Genomic DNA, 22,642 nt, shown 5'->3' on the forward strand with positions numbered 1-22,642 from the left:
CCTTGAGCTTTACTATCGGCCGTGTCGGAGCCAAGGATCTGCTCTGAACCCATCAGTGAGAATAAACGGTGAGATTTAACAACTTCACATTGTGCCTTATATGGAAGTATATCCGATTTTCTTTCTCTGCCTAGAGATGTAGTAATGTGAACTGCTTTAAACCTATGGGTAAACCACTGACTGGTTAATTGTCTTTTGTACTATTTTAATTGGTCTAGTTTATATTTCTGTACTGCTTATGCATTCCTTTGTTCGGGGAGTCTCCCTGGTACTTTCCATGAGGCTCCCACGTGTGTAATAAATACCACTGAAAGAGAAGAAGAGGTATCCTGTCTTCATTTAAGATAAAATGTTAAATGCAACAATTGGTGCTGTTTACTCTGATCTGAATTGATAACAGTTGCGGTAGTTGGGGATTGAATGAAGTACTGCTAGTAAAAGGGCCCATGACAGAATTTTCTGTTCTGGCAGTGTTTCTTTCATTTCCTGTACTTGCCTGCTTTAAAAATTTGGTATTGATAATCTTATAGAAATGTAATAATTCCTCTCATTCAGTTGTTTTGAGGTAAGTGGCATGCATTTTTTTCTCTCTGCTATTGATTGTGCAGTATGAGAGTGGGTTAAAACGAAACACTGGCGACATAACAGTGAAAGGGGATACGAGAGTGGGGAAAACGATGTTTACAAAACGTCACAGCTACATCTGTAAAATACAGAATAGCTTATTGTGTGAACATGGGAGCGAGTGTGGGAACCATAAAATAATCAGAAATAGGCACACCAGCTGGTTATATGTATTTTTGTGTGTCCCGGGACAGTTGTATGTTTATAAGTTAGTGGGTCGCCCTCGCTGAGGGCGATGGTAAACTCGCTTTTCCAGAAAATGGTAGTTTTAATAAAAATATTTTGCTTAATCTCCAAGGGAAATTAAAAAGAAAAGGGAGAAGAATATCAGGGTTGTGCTGGGCAGCATTTAATGATTGGATGACAGAGGCGAAAGAAAGAGAAAAGGATATGGTTATTAGTAGTTTAAAAGATAATCAGCAGAAATTAAAAGAGCAACTGAGGGGGGATTACAATAAACTGCTAGTAATTTAGATATAGTAAATGGTAAATGTTTGAAGGACACACTCTTTAAGGGGCTTTATCCAGTGAAGGAATTAGCTAAATTACAGATAATTGAATCATCGGAAGACAATAATGCTTGGCTCCTCCCACCACTAACTACACCACCGATTGCACCCCCGCAGTATCAGCCCCCCCTCGTTCAACAAGGAGCAGAAGCACAGCAGCCAGATTCCACCACTAAAGATTCCACCCCTAGAGAAAGAGAACAAGCTGCGGACAGTCACTCTAGTGAATCTGATCCAGACACAAGTGATAGAAAAAAGGGACCAAAAACTCGTAGTAAGACTCACAAAGAAGCAAAAGCTGTAATATATTTTAAAGCTAAACCCTATTATAAAGATAAAGGGAAGCGGCATTTATGTCGACAAAGGCATTTTGGCCAGTTCCCCGCTATACTTGACAGTGGGGATGGGTACTTTGGACCAGATAAATTTAATCCAGATTCAGGATCGGAGTCGTCAGATGACGATAGACTGTTACCTTTAAGGGAGGTACCTAACCCAGCCCATGCTAGAAGTGCACAAGAACCACCAACTGTTGTAGTACCTAGGGCGTGGTTGGCGGTTGATTTTCAAGCCATTAGTAAATCGTTACCACCTATTCGTACTAATCCAGCTAAGTTCCAGTGTGTGCTGGCGGGACATATTTGTTTACAAAATCCTACGACAGAAGAAGTTAGGGCAGTTCTTCAGTACGCCATACTGGGTGATCTGATGAAACGAATTTGGGACCATGCCAATGTCCCTACTCCAATTCCAAAACACAATGCACATGGAGATAATGGGTTCGAAGCGGTCAGACAGCATATAGTAGATGTCATCACAGTAATAGTTCCATCCACACCCAACTGGTCCAAAATCAAGTCAGTTCTTCAAAAAGACGACGAACCTGTGGATGAGTACTTAAATCATCTCACTGAAGCCTTTGAGGCTTATTCTGGTTACCCCGAACCCACTGAAGGGCCGGCACAGAGGGGATTGTCGGCTGCTTTCATAGATGGGTTACGCCCACAAGTACGGGATAAGCTAAAGGAAGTATGTTTAAACTGGCCTAGTCTTGGACTGCATGAATTAGTTACACAAGTGCAATAACTCTCCAACCACTTAGCACAGGAAAAAGCGCAGATTCAGATGTGCACTGCCTTCGGGCAGCGTGGACGGGGAAGATGGGGAAGAGGGAGAGGTGGATGCCAAGGGGCTGGAAACCAAAATAGACAAAACTGGCAGGAAAATCGATCAGCCACACCCCAAAGTTAAAATAATCAGACGGAGTGTTTCAATTGTGGCCAAGTAGGTCATTGGTGAAATGAATGTCCGTATCTGGCAGAGCAACCTGCCCCACCCACTGATACGTCACCTCAGTGGAATTCTAACTGGACTCCATCCAATCGGCAGTCATCACAATGAACGTTCCCTGAACAAAGACAACAGCAGTTGTGTCCTTTCATACCTGTGGATCAAGATGGACCACATTTACCCCTTCTTGATTGATACTGGAGCATCCAAATCGATGTTAGCTGATGAAGTAGCAATAAATGTCCCCCTCTCCAATAATGTAACTAGAGGGGTAGGTGTCTCTGGCATTCCCATTGAATATTCTGAAACCATCCCAGTCCCAGTAACTTTGGGACCTTTACAAGACCCTCAGCACCTTTAAATTTATTGGGAAGAGATTTGCTCTGTAAGATGGGAGCAACCATCTTCTGCGCCGCTGAAGGAGTATATTTACAAGTACCTTCAGATAAACAAGATAGCATTTTGGCTACTTTAGATGAAAATGTCACTCTGCAAACAATGTGTATGCAGTCTGACCTTGATAAGACTAAGCATTTAAATTCATTACCCTCTCATCTATGGACCACTCATGACACTGATGTTGGGTTTCTAATTTCAGCCACTCCTGTTAAAATAACCTTAAAACCCGGAGCAAAGTTACCTCGGGTACCACAGTATCTTTTGACGGTAGAGGCCACATCTGGTATTGCCCCCGTCATTTCTGCCCTGGTACAACAAGGAATTATAGTACCTACAACAAGTCCATGTAATACTCCAATTTTACAGGTAAAGAAACCTGGTAAACAAGCTTACAGATTTGTGCAAGACTTGCGAGAAGTCAATAAAGCTGTCTTGTCTGTTTTTTCAATCGTACCAAACCCAGCTACAATTTTAAGCTGTATCCCACCTACAGCATGTTGTTTTATGGTTATAGATATTTCATCAGCTTTCTTCTCTATCCCAGTACATGCAGATAGCCAGTATTTGTTTGCTTTCACTTATAAAGGCCAACAGTATACTTGGACCAGACTACCCCAAGGGTATGTAGAATCTCCAACCCTATTCTCCAGAGAGATGCACAGACAACTGCAGGATTTACAATTACCACCACGTTCAGTATTGGTTCAGTATGTAGATGATATTCTTATCACTTCACAAGATACCCAGTCTTGTATAGAGGACTCACTTCTAGTTTTAAGGTTTTTAGCCGACCGAGGTTTTAAGGTATATAAATCTAAATTGCAGTTTGCCCAAGAAAAAGTACAATACCTGGGACACCATTTCTATGGGTTCACGTCAAATACTTCCAAGTAGAATTACCTCTACTCAGACTGCCCCCCCCCCCCCCGCCCTGTAACTCAGAGACAACTCAGGGGATTCCTCAGCCTAGCAGTAGACAGTGGGTGCCCAATTTTTCAGAAATTTCAGCCCCTCTGTTACAGCTTCTAAAAAAGGAGATCACAGACCCACTACCTTGGTCCCCTGAACATGAAAATGCCTTTCAGGCTATTAAAACGGCATTGATAAACGCACCTGCCCTGGGGCTCCCAGATTTTTCTAAACCCTTTGTTTTCTTCTGTTGTGAAAGAAATAAAACTGCCCTGGGCCTGCTGGTGAAAGCGCGCACAGGAGGCTATCAACCTATAGCATATTACAGTACTCAGCCCCTGTTGCTTCTGGCTACCCATCCTGTTTACGAGCAGTGGCAGCCGCTGCTGTTTTGATTGATATGGCAGCACCATTGACATTAGGACAGGACAACATACTAGCAGTACCTCATGCGGTACAAACATTAATTTTAAAAACAAAAACCCAATATCTTTCTAATGCTCGCCTCACTAAATATAAGTTTATTAAGTAATCCCGCTATTCAAATTACATGTTGCCCACCACTAAACCCTGCTTCATTAATTCCAACTAGTGACAAGGGCAAACCACATGACTGTGTGCTTGTAGTTAACACTGTTCTTTCTCCTAGACTAGATTTGCAAGATGTTCCTTTGCTTAATTCTGATTTAGTTCTTTTTGTAGATGGATCCTGTTTACAAAATAATTTTGGCGAACTTCAGGCTGCCTGGTCAGTCTGCTCGCCCTCTGAGGTTTTACAAACTGGACAATTACCACCTGGCACGTCCGCATGCATGCAAAATGGCCCAAGACAGATCTGTTACTATTTATACTGATTCACATTATGCCCATGGTGGTGCTCATGATTTTGGTACCCTATGGAAGGAAAGGGGGTTTTTGACATCCTCTGGGGCACCAATTAAAAATTACCTGTACATCGATCATCTCTTACAGGATTTATTATTACCTTCCAAAATTGCTGTTGTCAAGTGTGCAGCTCACCAGTCTAACGACTCCCTAGTAGCTAAGGGAAATACTTTGGCTGACTGGGCTGCCAAGCAGGCTGCTCTTTCACATACTGTTCAGGGAAAATTTCTGCAGCCTATTTTACAAACGGTTACTTTTGAAATTACTGTTTTGAAAGCTTTACAAAGTGAAGCATCGGAATCAGGAAGAAAAACATGGCTGGCCCACAGCTGTTTCCAATGCTCTAATTCAATTTGGCACCATTCTGATGGCAGATTGATTTGCCCTATATCTATGTTAAATTCTCTTATAAAAGCATATCACTTGCCAGCTCATGTAGGGGTACAAGCATTAATCAAACAAATCCAGAAGGATTGGTTTGCCCCAGGACTTTCTGCTTCTGTGCAACATTTTTTGAGCACGTGCTCCATTTGTTTACAGCATAACATTTCAAAGGGCACTCTGGCTCCCGCTCAACCGATGCCAAAATTAATAGGACCATTTTGTGCTTTACAATGGGACTTTATTGAACTACCACCTTGTGCAAGGTTTAAATATGTTCTGACTATTGTTGATATTTTTTCAGGGTGGTTGAAAGCCTACCCCTGTGCTAAAAATGATGCTATTTCGGCTGCAAAAAAATTGTATTATGAATTAATACCTCGTTTTGGTGTTCCTTGTCAAATATATTCTCACCGTGGAATGCATTTTATTGCCAAGTTAGTTGAATCATTGTGTACAACGCTAGGCATTACTTTGAAATTTCATTGTCCATATAGACCACAGGCATGGGGTATTATTGAAAGCATGAATCAAATATTAAAAACAAGACTTGCTAAAGTCACTTCAGAAACAGGCTTAACTTGGGTGCAAGCCTTACCACTAGCCTTACTTTCTATGTGGTCACAACCGCATCCTACTAATGAGGGTCTTTCTCCACATGAAATTCTCATGGGTCACCCTTTGCGTATGCCCATGACACCAGCACCACCTTTTTCTGAATATGATGCATTTGATAATGATATTCTTTTGTACATCAAATCTCTTGTTTCTTTCCTACAGTTTCACTACCGACAAGTAGCAGCCGCTCATCATCTTCCTGATCCTTTTCTAGCATCCGCTCTGCAACCAGGGTATTGGCTCTATGTTAAATCCTTCTCTAGAAAAACAGCGCTCCAGCTGCACTGGAAGGGGCCCTTCCTGGTTCTTTTAACAAAGTCATCTGCTGTGCGACTGCAGGGATCTCCAACTTGGATCCACACTTCGTTGTGCCATCTGAAGATCAACAGCCTTCACCTTTTTCAACGCCAGATTCTCCTCCCATTGCTACTCGTAGTCACAGCAAAACTGTTCCAGTACCTGATGATGCCTAATATTTACCCTTTTGAAAAACTCCAAACTTCTGACACTACACAGACCCAACCACCATTTCCACAAAAATATTGGACAATTATTTTGGTGGTCATTCTTGTTGTACTGTTATTTTTGCTGTGGCCATTTTTATTTCCTGCTCCATCGACGCATCACACCAAGCGAGCTATTTGGCACCCACCTATCAACAACTATCAAGCCAACAAATATGTTTATGCTTCTACATTTAATGTTTCTAACTGTTGGATCTGCACTTCCATTCCCTCCGTACATGGGGGATTGACATTGGCTGCAGCTCCACTAAATATCATTGATACATGGACTAGTTTACTTGACAACACTGCTAACATTACATCCAGTAAATCTATTGCATTACAACTTTCTCTCTGTCACAATGGCACTCTGTGTTTCCGACGAAATTACTCAAGTCAACATCATTGGACTCGAAAAATGAGACAAAGTATCTGCAACACGACAATCGAATATCAGTGTAATTATACAGCAGGAAAACGCACAGCCTCGGGCTGTCGAGTTTCATTTGATGCCATTCAGCCAACATTGAGAAATGCCTCATTACTTGGTTCTCGCAATATTTCTTACCATATTCATGGCATAACTACGGGCAGTGATCATTCTTCAAATGCTACCACCCTGGTGCAGGGTTGTTATTTTATATGCGTATAATTGGCTACCGGAAAACTGGTCTGGTAGCTGTTTCCTAGGTTATTTAGTCCCAGCCATCCGACATACATCTGCTTTACCCGAAGGAAAAATTCGGAATGTTCGAGAGGTTAAAAAGCCTGCCAATCCGTTCGGCCAAATTGACGCGTCATGGATTTATCATCCTGACCTAGCTCATGTTGGCACCAAAGGACTATCTCATATGGACTTGGGTGATGACGTCATATCGTGGGCTGGTAGAATTCCAGCATACGGAGCAGCAAAATCAATCTTGGAATTGAGAAAACTGTCTAAATTGTTTTAAGTATTAAGCAATGCCTCATTTTCTGCTTTAGAACTAGTGACTGATGAACTGACTGCTATGAGAGTTGTAGTCCTCCAAAACCGTATGGCTCTCGATTTCACCCTAGCGGCAAAAGGCGGAACTTGTGCTTTAATCCAGGAGGAGTGCTGTACGTTTATTCCTGACAATCAGCATGAAATTGAAAATCATCTTGAAGTCATTCAGAGAGTCTCAGAACTCTCTAAGGCCAAGGAGGCCGATAACTCAACGTGGGCATGGCTAACCAACCTGTTCTCATGTTGGGGAGGTGGACTTTTGAAGTTAATTTTATTAATCGCAGTATAAGCTCTTATTGCTTTTCTTGTTGTGTTTCTAATCAAAGCATTGATTTTGAAATTAATGTCTTTTAAGACTACTAAAAAGGTGCCAAAGTTTTATATGCCTGCAGTTATAAATATGGAGGATGAAATAAAAATATGTGACAATGTTGAGGGAACTAGCCACATAGTTATGTTAGACTTGGGGCAAATGTATGATAGACTAAATGGTGATGCTTACACAGCATCAAATGGGGGATTGCAGAATATGAATGGTCAAAGCATGTGTTCATAGAGATTGAGTAGGTGAAAACCTGTATGCATTGAGATGAACTTTGTACTACGAACTCTGAGTAAACTGTGAATAGCGGAAAAGTACTGAAAAGCAAGAATCTGTTTGAAAGCAGGAAATGTGCCTTATATGGTAGTATATCCAATTTTCTTTTTCTGCCTAGAGATGTAGTAATGTGAACTGCTTTAAGCCTATGGGTAAACCACTGATTGGTTAATTGTCATTTGTACTATTTTAATTGGTTTAGTTTATATTTTTGTACTGTTAGCAATATCACCAGCATATAAGCTTATGCATTCCTTTGTTCGGGGAGTCTCCCTGGTACTTTCCATGAGGCTCCCATACGTGTGTAATAAATACCACTGAAAGAGAGGAAGAAGTGTCTTGTCTTCATTTAAGGTAAAATGTTAAATGCAACACTGCAGAAATTAGTTTGGGCAGAATCCACAATTACTGCTGATAATGTCTCCTGTGGTACACTGATAGAATCAGAATTATTCTCTTTTATTTTATATTCCAATCCAAGTTGGACAGAAACAAATGACTATGCTAACACTGCCCAGTAACTGTTACGGAGATTAAGGCTGAATGAGAGAGTTGCTCAGAAAAGAGTAAATATAGACATTATTTTCTATGAGATCCAATATAGTATATATCCAGGCAATTTGTGAATACCCTGGGGTTGCTACAAGAACAAGAGGACAAAATGAAATAGTTGTACCCTGTCCTGAACTTGAGTTATCTCCTGTAAAGGTGAAATACAAGTATTTCCAAGCAAACATATTCGACATGCTATCCATTTTTCTTATTAAAGTTAAATACAATTATGAGTCTGAATTTGAAAACTGGATCAACAACAACAATCTTTTCTCATACCATGAAGCTTCAGTGTCACACTTTTCTGAGTCAGGAGCATAGAGTTGGAATCCTTTCCCATAGTCTACAGGCCCAGTACAATATTTGCAGTGCCTGTCATTTATTTGTGAAATCTTAACCAGCATCCTTCAGTATCTTTCCAGTTTAGCTCCAGAACGTTTGTAAAATAATTTTCTCTCTATGAATACTTCCTCTTTCTCCTATACATTATTTTCAGAAAGTAATCCAGTTAACAAGTCAAAGTTGACAACTTTAGAATAAATTACAATCATCATTCTTATTAGCAGAATGGACAACATATAACTCTGAATCACAAAGAGTTAATTAATAAAAATATATGAACTGAGCTTTGATAAAACTTTCATGTGAGGAGAATCAGAAGTAAAGAAATGTCAGGTTTCAATTTAGCAATTATATAATAGAATTGACTGTGGAGAAGAGATTCTGTTAAAGCAAGTTCCAGCTGTACCTTCAGGTTTTCATGTGTTTGCTTGCTGTCACTTGCTCTAAATGACAAGTGCTCTAACTTCTACTAGCCTGATCCTAGTTAATTACATAGTCCTTCCACCACCCAACCCTAATGAACTATATAGCATTAACAGAACCCTAAATCTTACCATAAACTCTCATCCAGTCCCTAACCCTTACTATAGTACTCGCCTCCCTAAACCTAAGGTCCCTGATTATTTAACCCTAAAACTCCCTTCCTGGCTCCTAAATCTAAAGTCCCCAGTCATTCCCTAACCCTAACCTCCCCTCCAGCTCTCTAAGCCTAAAACTGCCTTCTCCATAAACCTAAATCTCACTTCTGATCACTACTTGACACCCTTAGCTCTGTTCCCACCCCCCTTTGAATATCTCCCGATGGCTACTGGACCTACATTGCTGTGAGATGTAGCTTCTCCAGTCTCTCTGCATAGCTACTGCATCTTGGCCAAACATGTCAGCATCTGAGTGTAAATGGCGGTGCCAGTTGCAAGATGTCCAAGTTTGTGGCAGTGAAACAGCAGTCTTTGAGCAGTAATGTTCAAGTATCTCATTCTCAGGTGCTTATAGTAGACCTGTTTTTACTTCAGCAGTAACGCACAGCATGGTAGTTCTCTACGCCACCACCAGACACCATTGATACCTGTAAAATATTACCCAAGTATTTCATAGATGACCTTTATTTCTGCAGAGATTGTTCTTGTTGACTGATATTGGTGAATTGTAATGACAGATGTCTGAGTGGCCTTTTATGGCTGAAATTTTCTGAAATGGGTAGTTTTGCCACTATTGGCTCATAAGTTTGATTCATTGCTTACAGGGAATATAAACGAATACAGTCAGCAAGATGTGTACAGTTTAGGTGACAGGAAGGTCTCAGTAAAATAAACATTGCATACATTTGATTGCTGCTTTTACAGTAGTTCTGGCATTACTGAACTCAGTACATAGGACAATATGTCTGACTTCTTCTATTTGTTTATTTACAGACACGACAGTATGCTGCAGCATTTAGGTCAAGAAATAGTTTTCAGCATGTAGTCAAAACATATTTGAGTGGGATGAGAGGCTTAGTGAGATTTATTTTATTGATGATTTTTGGCATTGCTCAACCAGATGTTATTACTTGCAGACTAGTACCAGCATGGAGCTACCATATATATTTGGGCAATATTCCTGGCTCACTATTGTGTAGAATTGAGGTGGGAGAAAGTGCTCAGCAACATACAAGTGTCATATTATTTTTACTGAATTAATCTGGTTTTGTCCTAACAAATGGTAGTAAGTCTGTGTTACACCTGCATCAGGTAATATAATGAATGCCTACTCAACAGTTTATGTTCAGCAATTATTATTTGTGTCTGAGCATGCAGAACTATGCAGTAATGAAATGCAGGTAATTATCACATTAACAATAAGTGCAGCTACAGCAGAACACTGAGTCATTCTCACTTTTCATGTAAAACTATCAGCAGCTGTCACAGTTATTCACATAAGTAGAAGTCGCTATCACATTGATGAATGCATAAGCCAGATTTAGTTTTTTGTCTACTTGGAGCCTATGTGGAGTCATTTCAAGCCCCACCCCCCCCAGTTTCTTTCTGTCATTTTTTCAATTTGTTTGATACACAGTAATGTGTCCATTGTGGTTACGTGGATCATATTTTAGTGTACACACACATACATATATATATATATATATATATATATATATATATATATATATATATATATATATATATATATATATATATATATATATATATATATATATATATATATATGTATTTGTTTACTGGGATAGTCCGACTGGACATATGTCCATTTTCAGCGGAGGCCCTGGGAGAAAAGCTCCAATAGACAATATTACAAAGATTACACATCGTTAGTTACACAGAAAATAGAAGACAGAGAGTTACATACAATGTTTTAGTATTGTTCCCAAACTGGACTCACAGTTTACATGGGCAGACACATTAAAGCAAAACTCATCAGACTGGTACAGTACGTAGTTGAGTTAAGATATTTTTCGGATATGATTTCATTTTATAGCTTAATCAGGCTTGGTACATGGACAAAGCCAGTTCACTTTGAGATACTGTTTGATGCTTTTTTGAAGAGACTTATGGATGATTGAAGGGTTATATGGTTTGGCAGAGAATTCCAGGTTTTGCTAACAAAGTTGGCAAACAGGGATTCACTAGCTGACTTATTAGCTTTGCAGGTTTGGACCAATAGCTTGTTGGCAGATTGTAGTGACCTCAAGTTGTTCTATGGCTTTATAATATTTATGAGTGAGGGGGTAGCCTCAGGGTGGTAAAAAATTTTGTGGGTTATTAAGAGCGGATTTAGTTGAATTAAGATGGGAAGTTCTAGCCACTCTAGTTGCTTCAGGTTCCAGCAGACTGCAGTAATATGCAGCTTGTGAGAAGAATGGAAAACACCCATGACCAAGTAGGGACCAGTATGGTACGTAAAACTAAATGTGTTGTGTAAAATATAGTTTTCTGAATCTGGCAAATAACTGTGGTAATGAGTTGGTGAGGATGCTGAGAAAGAACTGTTTTAGGAAAGTGCTATCACGTACAATCTAATATGTCAGTGACCATCCTGCAATACTTCTGTTTTTAGTCTGCTTTTATCAGGCATGTGTAGAGTTTAGATGACAGGAAGGGCTTGATAATACAGAACTTGATCCCTTAGGTCCATTGCTGAATGGACGCATGTAAAGAGAAAAGGCGAAAGGCACAGGTAAGGCAGACTGCTGACACTGAAAGAGGTCGTGAGACTGCAGTGGTATCAGCTGTCTGAGTGGGTAGCCAGCACAGCTATCGGACAGATCAGATGGTCTTGCTTACCACTGAAGTCCCATGCCTGTCCTGGATTCATTAGTGGAGTGGCGGTCCTTACCTTGCTTTTTCTCTTTACATGTACCCATTCAGCAGTATGTTGCCTACACCAAGAATGCAATCATATGTGTCTGCATGGTAAAAGAACTGGTTCTGAATGCGATACACATGTACAGCTATCAGTTTAGTTAGGCCTCAGGTTATGGAAATTATGATTTTATTTTTCATATTTTGGTAAATAACTTCGCAAGGGAAAATCTGAATGTGCTAAGTAATACCTCATTTTGAAGACAGTATTGCTGGTTCCAACATGGTAAAATAATCGGGCCTGTTTGTCGTACACATGTGCAGATATCCAAGTTTGTTTTGGACTTAGGTTATGGAAATTATAATTTTTTTTCATATTTTGGTTATTTACCAAAAACTGAATTGAAAAATTGAAAAAAATGACCGTACAAAAATAAGGTGAAAATGGGCTAATATACAATAAGGCTGAGATCACCTTCACTTAATAAATCATGCAGACCATGTATTCTATACCTTAAGTGTCGTATGTAATTCTTCTTCAGTAAGCACTTCTGATTGACCAATTACAAAAGCTCCTTCTTCTCCAACCATCTCAAGCTGGCACAGAAGATGCCACTTTTCATGGACCAAATTCTGTTCTTCTTCTGTCTTTGCAGCTGAACAAAAACAAAAGCAACATATAATTTGCTTACAACATCCTCAAGTGTTGTAGAAAACACTGCCTTTTCTAAAAATATGAAAGTTTACAGTAAAGCAAAAATGTAACAAGTCAGTAAGGGCTACTGCAAAGGCCTAGTGCAGGTGTCAGAAACCTTTTAGCAGTGTTGCGCTGAAGTAATGTTGCAAAGTCACTCAGCATGCCTAAAGTTCCAGGATTGCAAAGCAACAACAACAACAAGAAAAAGGTCTTTTCTATCACACTGAAGCACATTAACTTCATTTTGTATTAACAAGTTACAATACACAATTAAATAACTATTCTTATTTTAATATACATAGGAACAAAATACAAAAACTATGTTTTGCAAAATTTAAGTTCTGAACACATTTTGAATTTTTTAAATTGGCTAATGTATAATTTAAGACAGAAAGTCCAATAGTTAGAAGAACAAAAACTATTAAAATAAATCAAGCATAAAACACATTATTACATTTTTAATATAAGTAATTTCTGATTACTGATCTGAATCATTAATCAATTAATGGGACCTTTGCCCTTGCTTCTCCTTGGTTAATTGTTCAATATCAGGTGTGTGTATTTGGCCACTTTTAGCTTCACACAGGCTTCTGAATAAACAGGGGTTAGACAACTTCTCTGTGGACTTGAAACCGCTTTCATTGTTGTTGTCTTTCGGCTTTTCCCGGTTAGGGGTCGCCACAGTGAAACTCCGGTCCCCTAATAATTGGCAGTAGATTTTGACAAATGCCGAGGTGCCAGCTCGATGTTCAACCTTCAATGAAGGCACGGCCATTTACGCATGTCTTTCGAACGCCCACCCAACCGTGGGGAGGACATGCAGACTCCCACATAGAAGGCACTCCCCGCACTCCAGTCGAGAATCGAACAGAAAAACCTCTTGCTGTGAGGCAACAACGCTACCGCTGCACCACTGTGTGTGAGAAAATTTTTCATATGTATATGTTGATCCAAAAGCCGAAAACAGAGCAAATGCAACTTGCTTCAAGCAGGTGAATGCTTCAGGCAGGGATGTCCGACACTGGCAGATGACTTTTCCAAGCAGTTTCCTTCAAGAGTTTTCCGCAATTCTACAAAATTTTATTGTCCATAACTGTGAGGACTTGAATTCGATGTGTGGCACTTCAAAATTGTCAACATCCATCCACATGAAAAGAGATGGGCCAAATGGGGTGGTAGTAAGATCAGTTAGGATGGTAGTAAGATCAATTAAGTCAAGCTTGATGAGGTAAGAAAATATGGGCCCGTGAATTTAGGAGTCTTGACCTCGTTTAGCAAACTCTCCTTTGGGTGCTTCAAAATACTTCTGAAGCCCATCTCTGTTGACAGTAAATTGATCTGAATGAGCCTTAAAGTTTGAAAAGTACTTGTAGGTGTTAGTGGCAATATCACAGGAAGATAAATCTAATTTTGGCGCAAATCCACTCCAGTGCTCAAAAGGTTCAAGTACTGTTTGACCTTGTCCTTGTAAGTGCAAGTTTAAGTCATTCAGGTGTTTAGTTATGTCAAGCCAGAATCATCAGATTGCACAGCCAGTCACAGTCATTCAATTCCAGGAAATGTTTTTTTTCATCAAAAAACACCTTGATTGTTTATTCTAGATGATGCAAATCTGTTCAAACCATTACCTTGACTAAGCCAATGAACATTGCTGTACAGCAGGAGGTCCATATATGCGCTCTCATTTTCTTGTAGAAGAGATCTGAATTGCCTGTGGGTCAATGAAGAGCAAGAAACTATGAAGCTAACTATATTGACAACAGTTTCCATCACAGAGTTTAAGCACTGCGACAAACTCTTCACGCACAAACTCTCCTGGTGTACAATGCAATGGAAGCTCAATACTGGACGTCCAATATGAAGCTCAATACTTGACGTCCAATATGATCCTGAAGAAGTTTAACAAATCCTTTGTTATTTCCGACCATTGCAGGGGTGGCATCAGGAGTAACACATATATCAATGTGCTGATTTTCTAAATAGCTTACAAATGCGATTATAATACCCTTTCCCTTGGCTGTAAGAGCAAGAGGTATCAAGCAGCACAGTTCTTCATGAATACGTTTGTTCTCAATATCTCGCAACTAATGCTAGGTGTGGCACGTCATTCACAGACACTTTCGTCAAGAGCGACACTAAATACAACAGCTTGTTGTAACCTGGTTGTCTGCTTTATCGTTATATTTTCAGCCATATCAGTTGTCTCTCTCGAGTGATCTCGCAGATGCTGTTATTTCTCTAATTCAAGGCAGTACTGTTTATTTGGTAAATCACTAAACAAAATTCAGCACTGCTCAAGAAAGTTTCCTTGAGTAATTTTCCATTTGTGAAAGGTTTGGCCTTCGCAGCCACACACTTGAGCAATTTTATAACTATATTTCGTAGCTTTATTTTTGGTTTCAATTACTTGACTTAATACTAGTTTGTTTTTTCTAGCAAGAAACAGACCTTTCTATGGCCTCACTTTTCTCCGCAAAGTTTTTAAACATGGGCGGATGTTTGGTTTGACAGTGTTTGTACACTTGATGTACGGCACATGACAGTTTCACAACATAAAGAGCAAACAGCATGATCCTTTTGTTGTATGAATCCATACTCATGTGTCCAAAAGTCTTGAAACGAGTGGGTATCAAGTTTTTGCCTTTTCTGAGTCATTTTAAAAGATACTGGCATATTACTTACCACCACCATGTATTCCCACACGTCTTCTTGCTGAGTGACAACTTCCAGTCAACAAAGACTAAATATGAAGCACAGTACTCAACTTTCATTTTGAAGGTATGTAGCTGAACTCAATTCTAAGTATGGTTTTACAACTAATTAATGTCGAGCAGAATCATTTTTAGCTGCTACTATAACTAGTAGATTTGTTATGAAATCACACTTCTCAACTGTACAGATTTACGCAGAATGTCCAGAGATTTTTTCCTCATTTTTGGTATATTTTTCTAAAAACTGAGGAAAGTAGTAGCAATCATTAAAGACTGAAGTTAGAAAATAATGACAGGCATTTGAGTTTCATACTTCATACCTTTCAGAAAATTCATGCCAATGCAAAACCTGTTATTGTCTTATCTATCAACTTTCTAAGTTTGTAAGAGCAATATTTAAAAAAAGTCCCTATTTTTAGGCCTTTGTCCCACTTGGCTTGTTCAGATTTCTCGTTGTCATCATCTTCTTTCGGCTACTCCTGTTAGGGTTCGCCACAGTGGATCATCTGTTTCCATTTCTTCCTGTCCTCTGTATCTTGCTCTGTCACACCAACCACCTGCATGTCCTCTCTCACCACATCCATAAACCTTATCTTAGGCCTTCCTCTTTTCCTGTTACCTGGCAGCTTTATCCTTAGCATCTTTTTTCCAATATACTCTGCATCCCTCCTCAGCACATGTCCAAACCAACGTAATCTTGCCTCTCTGGCTTTGTCTCCAAACCTTCCAACCTGGGCTGACACTCTAATATACTTATTCTTAATCCTGTCCACCCTCAACACACCCAGTGCAAATCTTAACATCTTTAACTCTGCCATGTCCAGCGCGGACTCCTGTCTTTTTGTCAATGCCACTGTCTCCAACCCATATAACATAGCTGGTCTCACTAACTTCTTGTAGACCTTCCCTTTCACTCTTACTGGTACGCATCTGTCACAAATCACTCCTGACACTCCACACACTCCATCCTGCCTGTACTCTCTTCTTCACCTCTCTTCCACACTTACCATTACTCTGAACTGCTGATCCCAAGGATTTAAACTCATCCACCTTCGCCACCTCTACTCCCTGCATCCTCACCATTCCTCTATCCTCCCTCTCATTCACACACATATATTCTGTCTTAGTCCTGCTGACCTTCACTCCTCTTCTCTCTAGAGCTTATCTCCACCTCTCCAGGGTCTCCTCCACCTGTTCCCTACTCTCACTACAGATCACAATGTCATCTGCAAACATCACAGTCCACAGGGACTCCTGTCTGATCTCATATGTCAACCTGTTCATCACCATTGCAAATAAGAAAGGGTTCAGAGCTGATCCTTGATGTAATCCCACCTCCACCTTAAAAGCATCTGTCACTCCCCACCGCAGACCTCACCGCTGTCACACTATCCTTGTACATATCCTGTACCACTCTTACATACTTCTCTGACACTCCTGACCTCCTCATACAATACCACAACTCCTCTCTAGGCACCCGGTCATATGCTTTCTCTATGTCCACAAAGACAATGCAACTCCTTCTGACCTTCTCTGTACTTCTCCATCAACACTCTCAGAACAAACATCACATCTGTAGTGCTCTTTCCTGGTATGAAACCATACTGCTGATCACTACTCATCACCTCCCTTCTTAACCTAGCTTCCACTACTCTTTCCCATAACTTCATGTTGTGACTGATCAATTTAATCCCTCTGAATTTACTACAGCTCTGCACATCACCCTTATTCTTAAAAATCGGTACCAAAACACTTTTTCTCCATTCCTCAGGCATCCTCTCACTTTCCAAGATTTCTTTAATCAATCTAGTTAAAAACTCCACTGCCATTTCATCTACACACCTCCATGCTTCCACAGGTATGTCATCTGGACCAACAGTCCAGATTTCTTGTTGTAAGGTTGAAACAGAATAGTTATGTAAAATTTTACCATAACCATACATGTCCTTCTCTTCCATGTTGCAATATTCATACTGTGGGATTTCCAGCCTTCAGGCAACCCGATGTCTGCTCCTACACAAAAGCTTAAGCCTGGCGTCACACACAGGGCATAAACCATGGAGTATAAATGTGATGCAGGCACACACAGACCTCAGAACTTGAAGCCCAGAGAAAAGACTATAAGGCCAAGTAGAAGCAAAAGCAAATGTCCCTGCAGGGCTGTAAAGACTGGCCTGTAGGGAGGGGATACACTGGATAAGACTGAGGATACCAGGGGGTTGGAGGGTGGGATGAAATACTGCAACATGAAAGAGAAGGACATCCATGGTTATGGTAAAATTTTACACAACTATTCTATGTCCTTCTATTCCCATGTTGCAGTATTCATACTATGGGAGAGTACCACAGCTAGGAGGAATGTTGGGAGGTGGCAGGTGTAGAGTATTCCAAGAATCCCTGCAGGATTGCCCTGGCAAATCCTGCCCTGGCTCTAGAGACCTGGTCGAGCTTGTAATGCTTAGTGAAAGTAAGGACTGTAGACCAGGTGGCTGCCTCCATGATGGAGGCTGTGTCTAGCCCTTTCATGAAGACCTTTGAGGTAGCCATGCCTTTAGTAGAATGTGCTCACACTCCTTGAGACAATGGTTTGTGATTATGAGAGTAGCAAAAGAGGATGGATTTCCTGATCCAGGAGGAAATAGTTTGGGAGGGATGGGCTTTCTTGGTGGTCTGATGTGCAAGAACCCTCTAGGAAAAGTTTTACGTCCAGTCTGGAAAGAAGAGGTGGCTGTAAAGGCAAGCATGCCAAAATGGCAGAAAGATGGACTCTGGCAGAAGAGTAAGCTAGTCCCTCTAACGAGTTCACAGATATAGTTCAGGACAAGGGATGGATCTGCCAGAAATGGGTCCTTGTCTCCAAGAGAACACCATTTTAAGAATCTCTGCCATTTAGCCCAATAATTTTTTTTTTCTAGTAGTTGGTTTCTTGGCCTCCCTCAGGACTGATAGCACATCTTCTGAGTAATGCTGTCTAAAAGGGATCAAAAGTTGGTCACCCACAGAGTTAGGTGCAGTAATGACAGACAGTTGTGGGTGAAGGAGGGATCCCTGTTGCTGCATTAGTAGGTCAACCTTGTGAGGTAACTTGTGATGATTGCCCTAGGCTAGGGAAAGCAGAAGGGGGAAACAGTGTTGCCTTGGCCAATAGGGAGGTCACAAGATTTTTGGTTGTTCCTTCTTGATTTTCAGGAGGACTCTTTGAATTAGATGGAAGGCATATAGGAACACTCCCTGCCATGTAAAGCTAAAGCCATCCAACTCTCCAGGCTAGTGGTGAGTGAGTCCTGCTGCAAAATTTGTTTAGTTGTCTGTTCTGGGGGAGGCAAACAGATCCACTTGGTGTGTGACCCACTGGTGGACTATGTGTAGAAAGATATTCCTGTGCAACATCCATTTGTGTTGCAGAGGGGAGGTTCTGCTGAGCAAATCTGCTTGCTTGTTTTGCTGAGAAGGGATGTATGAAGCTTTCAGGAAGAGGTCCTGTTTTGCTGCCATTTCCCAGATTTGCAGTGTTATCCAACATGCCTGGTATGCCTTTGTCCCTCCTTGTTCGTTTGGGTACCACATGACAGAAGTATTGTCTGTCGCAATGTGGAGTTATCCCTGGTTGCAGGATGGGAAGGAAGACTTTCAGATCTAGCAGTTCAGCAGTCATTTCCCTGACATTGATGTGCTGTTTTTGTAGGGTAGGGGACCAGCACTGTTGTAGCCTGTAGCCCTGCAGGGTTGCTCCCCACCCAAGGTCTGATGCATCTGTGTGCATGGACTGAGTGGTGGGAGGGAGCTGCAGAGGAATTCCCTGGTTGCTAGAAACCTGCTGAATCCACCACTTCAGCTCTATTTTTAGGCAGGGCAGAAGGGGGATGAGTTTGTCTAGAGGCTGTTGACTGAGACCAAACATTAGAACCAAACAAAAACCAGACTGCAAACTGTTAAAGGAACGGACAGCACACGATAAGAGAGCTGGAAACACAAATTTAATATTCCACAAGTAAAAACCAAGTGATAGTAAGCGCTTTCGGCAGGTTCAAATAACCCGCCTTCTTGGCGGGTTATTTGAACCTGCCGAAAGCGCTTACTATCACTTGGTTTTTACTTGTGGAATATTAAATTTGTGTTTTTCAGCTCTCTTATCGTGTGCTGTCCGTTCCTTTAACAGTTTGAGACCAAACATTCTTTAAGTACCATTGAAATTTCCTCATGTGCATCCCTTGCTAGTGGGAGCATGGGGATGGTGGCAGTCATGAGACCCCTATAGTTTGCAGAAACTGTCTTGCTGTGAGACTACACACCAACTGTATATCCTTTTAGTCCTTATCAGCCTGCTCCAGTGTCCTGTTTAGTGAGAGTTGGGTGGTTGCAGGGGTCATATACAGCAGGTTCACATTTGGTCAGCATGAGACTGCAATGTATAGTATGACACTTTCACATCATTAATGCTGCATTTCTTGTGGTTCTAACCAATAACTGGTGTGTCCAGGGCTAGCATTTTAGTTTCCACCAGAGACTGCCTCTGCAATGAATCCCCCCCCCCCCCCCAAGACAGAGCTGACAGCCAGTCACTAATTTCTACTGCTCTTTCAGGTGCTGGATCTGCTACTTCAAAGTTAGGCGAAGTGGGTCACAGTGAGGGCTTAAGTGTCATTAAACCATAACACCCCCCCCCCCAACAAAGGTAACCACCATGAAAAACTTCTCCAAAGCTAACGCTGGGCTCCTAAAAACAGAGGTGGCTAACTTCACAGCACCCATGCAAATGGAGAATAGTTGCATGACCACCAAATCATACAGCAATGCACTGTACAAACATGTACACAAATACATGGATCTCACCATACCCAATAGAACTAAGATGCTCTCCTCAAAACAAAAGGAAGCCAATCTAGTGGTCCCCTGCCGCAACCAAACTCTACAACAGGAGGAGAAAACTGATGCGGAATAAGGTGAAGTCCTCCCAAGACAGCCTCAACAAAAGGTCAAGACCCTTCATCAAATCCTCTAAAGCTAGCTATGAAAACAGAATTGCAGCAGACAGTAAAAAAAAACACAAGGCCCTCTATAGTTTTGTAAAGAATCTCCATGGCAATACGCAGATTTTCTCTGAGCTACTGCACAATGATACCGCCTATACCAAGCAAACAGATATTGCAAATATACTGGCGGACAGATTCAGTGCTAACTTTACCCCCCCAGGACCAATCACAATACCAGTAGATTGACAGGCACCCAGTATTACTGCTGCACAGGTTAAAACAACACTGTCCAAGGCCAAGAACACAGCTTCTATGGGACCTGACAGTATCCCTGGCTGTGTTCTACATGAATTACAGAGTGAACTGGCACCTCACCTGTGTGCCCTGTTCAATCACAGCCTCACCTCAGGCTTTGTCCCTACCAAATGGCACACTACTACAGTCATCCCTTACCACAAAGCAGGAGCGACTATAGACCCTGGGAACTATCGCCCCATTAGCCAGACGAGTCTAATATGCAAAGCTATGGAACGCATCATCATGGACCTAATAAACAAGGATATAGGGAATCTCCAAACTCTGGATCCTACACAGTTTGGTTTTGTGAAGGGTAGATCATAGCTGCTCAACTTGGTCGACTTCTTTGAGTCAGTCACCAGAGCTGTGGATGAAGGTAAGGTGGTTCATACAGCCTACCTTGATCTGGCCAAGCCCTTTGATACCATTCCCCACTCAGGAATAATAGAAAACCTTACTAAGCTAGGCATCAACCCCTTTATCACTAGTTGGATTGCAAACTGGCTCATAGACAGAACCCACAGTATGAAAGTAGCTGACTCCAAGTCAGACTGCAAACCAGTCTTGAGTGGAGTCCCACGGGGTTCGGTCCTGGGTCCTCACCTGTTTGGATCTACTTCTCTGAAGTCCAGGCCAACACAAAGGAACTCTGGCTGACAAAGTTTGCAGATGATTGCAAGTTGGGAGCAATTATTATTAACTCCCCAAGTGATGTTGACATCCTACAGAAAGGCCTCAATGAGACCAACGACTGGTGTCAGAACCATGGCCTTAAGCTCAGCGCCAAAAAAATGAGTCTTCGTCCCCTATGGGAAAAACCCAGTTCCCTTGAATTACCACATTGATGGTAGTCCACTGAACACAGAAGGCATCATGAGAGATCTGGGAACGCAGGTTGACCGCAACTTTTCTTTTGACCACCATGTTGCCATTGTGGTCAGAAAGTCCTTCAGTGTGTCACATTTCATTACTAAGGGTTTAGCATCCAGGAAGAAAGAGGTCATTGTCTCCCTCTACACTTCCCTCATTAGGCCAGTCATCGAGTACAATGCCCCATTTGGCATGTACCTCACTAGACACCTGCAACAACTGGAGAGGCCACAAAAGTACCTCACAAAGAGAATCCAAGGCCTTAAACACTTGTCCTATATGGACAGACTCAAAAAAACTCCAACTATTCTCTGTTTCATACCACCTTAGAGGCAATCTCTGCTTGACTTACAAAGCCATGTCTGACCCAGCTGTTAGAAATGCTACATCTAAAGAAATCCCAACCCTTCTGCACCACACGCTCCACAGGCCTCAACCTCATTACCACAATCAACAGAACATGCTGGAGGGACAGGTTCATAACCCAGAGACTGCCTATGCTATGGAATAGACTTCCCATACATGTCAAGCAGAGCACCTCACTGGCCCTCTTCAAGAAAGATCTTGATGAGTGGATGGGAAATAGAAAATTCACCCCCGGGATCACTCCAGTGGCTCTACTCGACAGAGGCACTAGGAACTAAGGTTGGGTGGCACGATGCCACAGTAATCCTATCGGCTAGACTCGTAAAGGCTCCAGGGCCATTAGCCTAGTACACACTTATGAACTTACACCTATGGTGCTGTCCAAGTTCATCTAAGACTTGTAGTACTGTATATAATGTGCAGATACCATTTTTACAGCAGTTTCACTGTGCATATGTAGACAAAGTATACATCCTACTTTCTTACACCTTACAATACATGTGGACTGAATCATAACTGCATAGTAACAATGTACACACTTGTATGTGCCACATCTTGTTAGGAAATGCAGAAGCTCTAAGTATCACATCTAGAGTGTTACGCTTAACTGCATACTATACGCATCTACAACAGAACACAAGTGTGCGTACAAGTGCACGAGTAGACGTGCATGCAAACACAGTGTACATGTACAGTACAACTGAAATAAGTTATACCTTCGGCAAGGTGTGTGTGTGTGTGTGTGTGTGTGTGTGTGTGCGTGTGTGTGTGTCTGTGTGTGTGGTGAAATCATATTTAAAGGGGAAATGCACCCACAGAGCAAAACAAAAG

General features: G+C 41.3%; 1 protein-coding gene across 1 annotated transcript in view; it reads right to left on the reverse strand.

Annotated features, from left to right (window-relative positions):
- The window catches only part of SETD6 (SET domain containing 6, protein lysine methyltransferase), a 139,895-nt gene that overhangs the window by 35,027 nt on the left and 82,226 nt on the right, over positions 1-22,642 (reverse strand). The window contains exon 3 of the mRNA XM_044079521.1: positions 12,411-12,553. Within this exon, the coding sequence (XP_043935456.1) occupies positions 12,411-12,553 (143 nt within the window). The remainder of the gene's footprint in view (positions 1-12,410; positions 12,554-22,642) is intronic.

This window comes from Protopterus annectens, chromosome 8.part0, assembly GCF_019279795.1.
Source record: "Protopterus annectens isolate FY-2018-M chromosome 8.part0, PAN1.0, whole genome shotgun sequence".
NCBI lineage: Eukaryota > Metazoa > Chordata > Ceratodontiformes > Protopteridae > Protopterus > Protopterus annectens.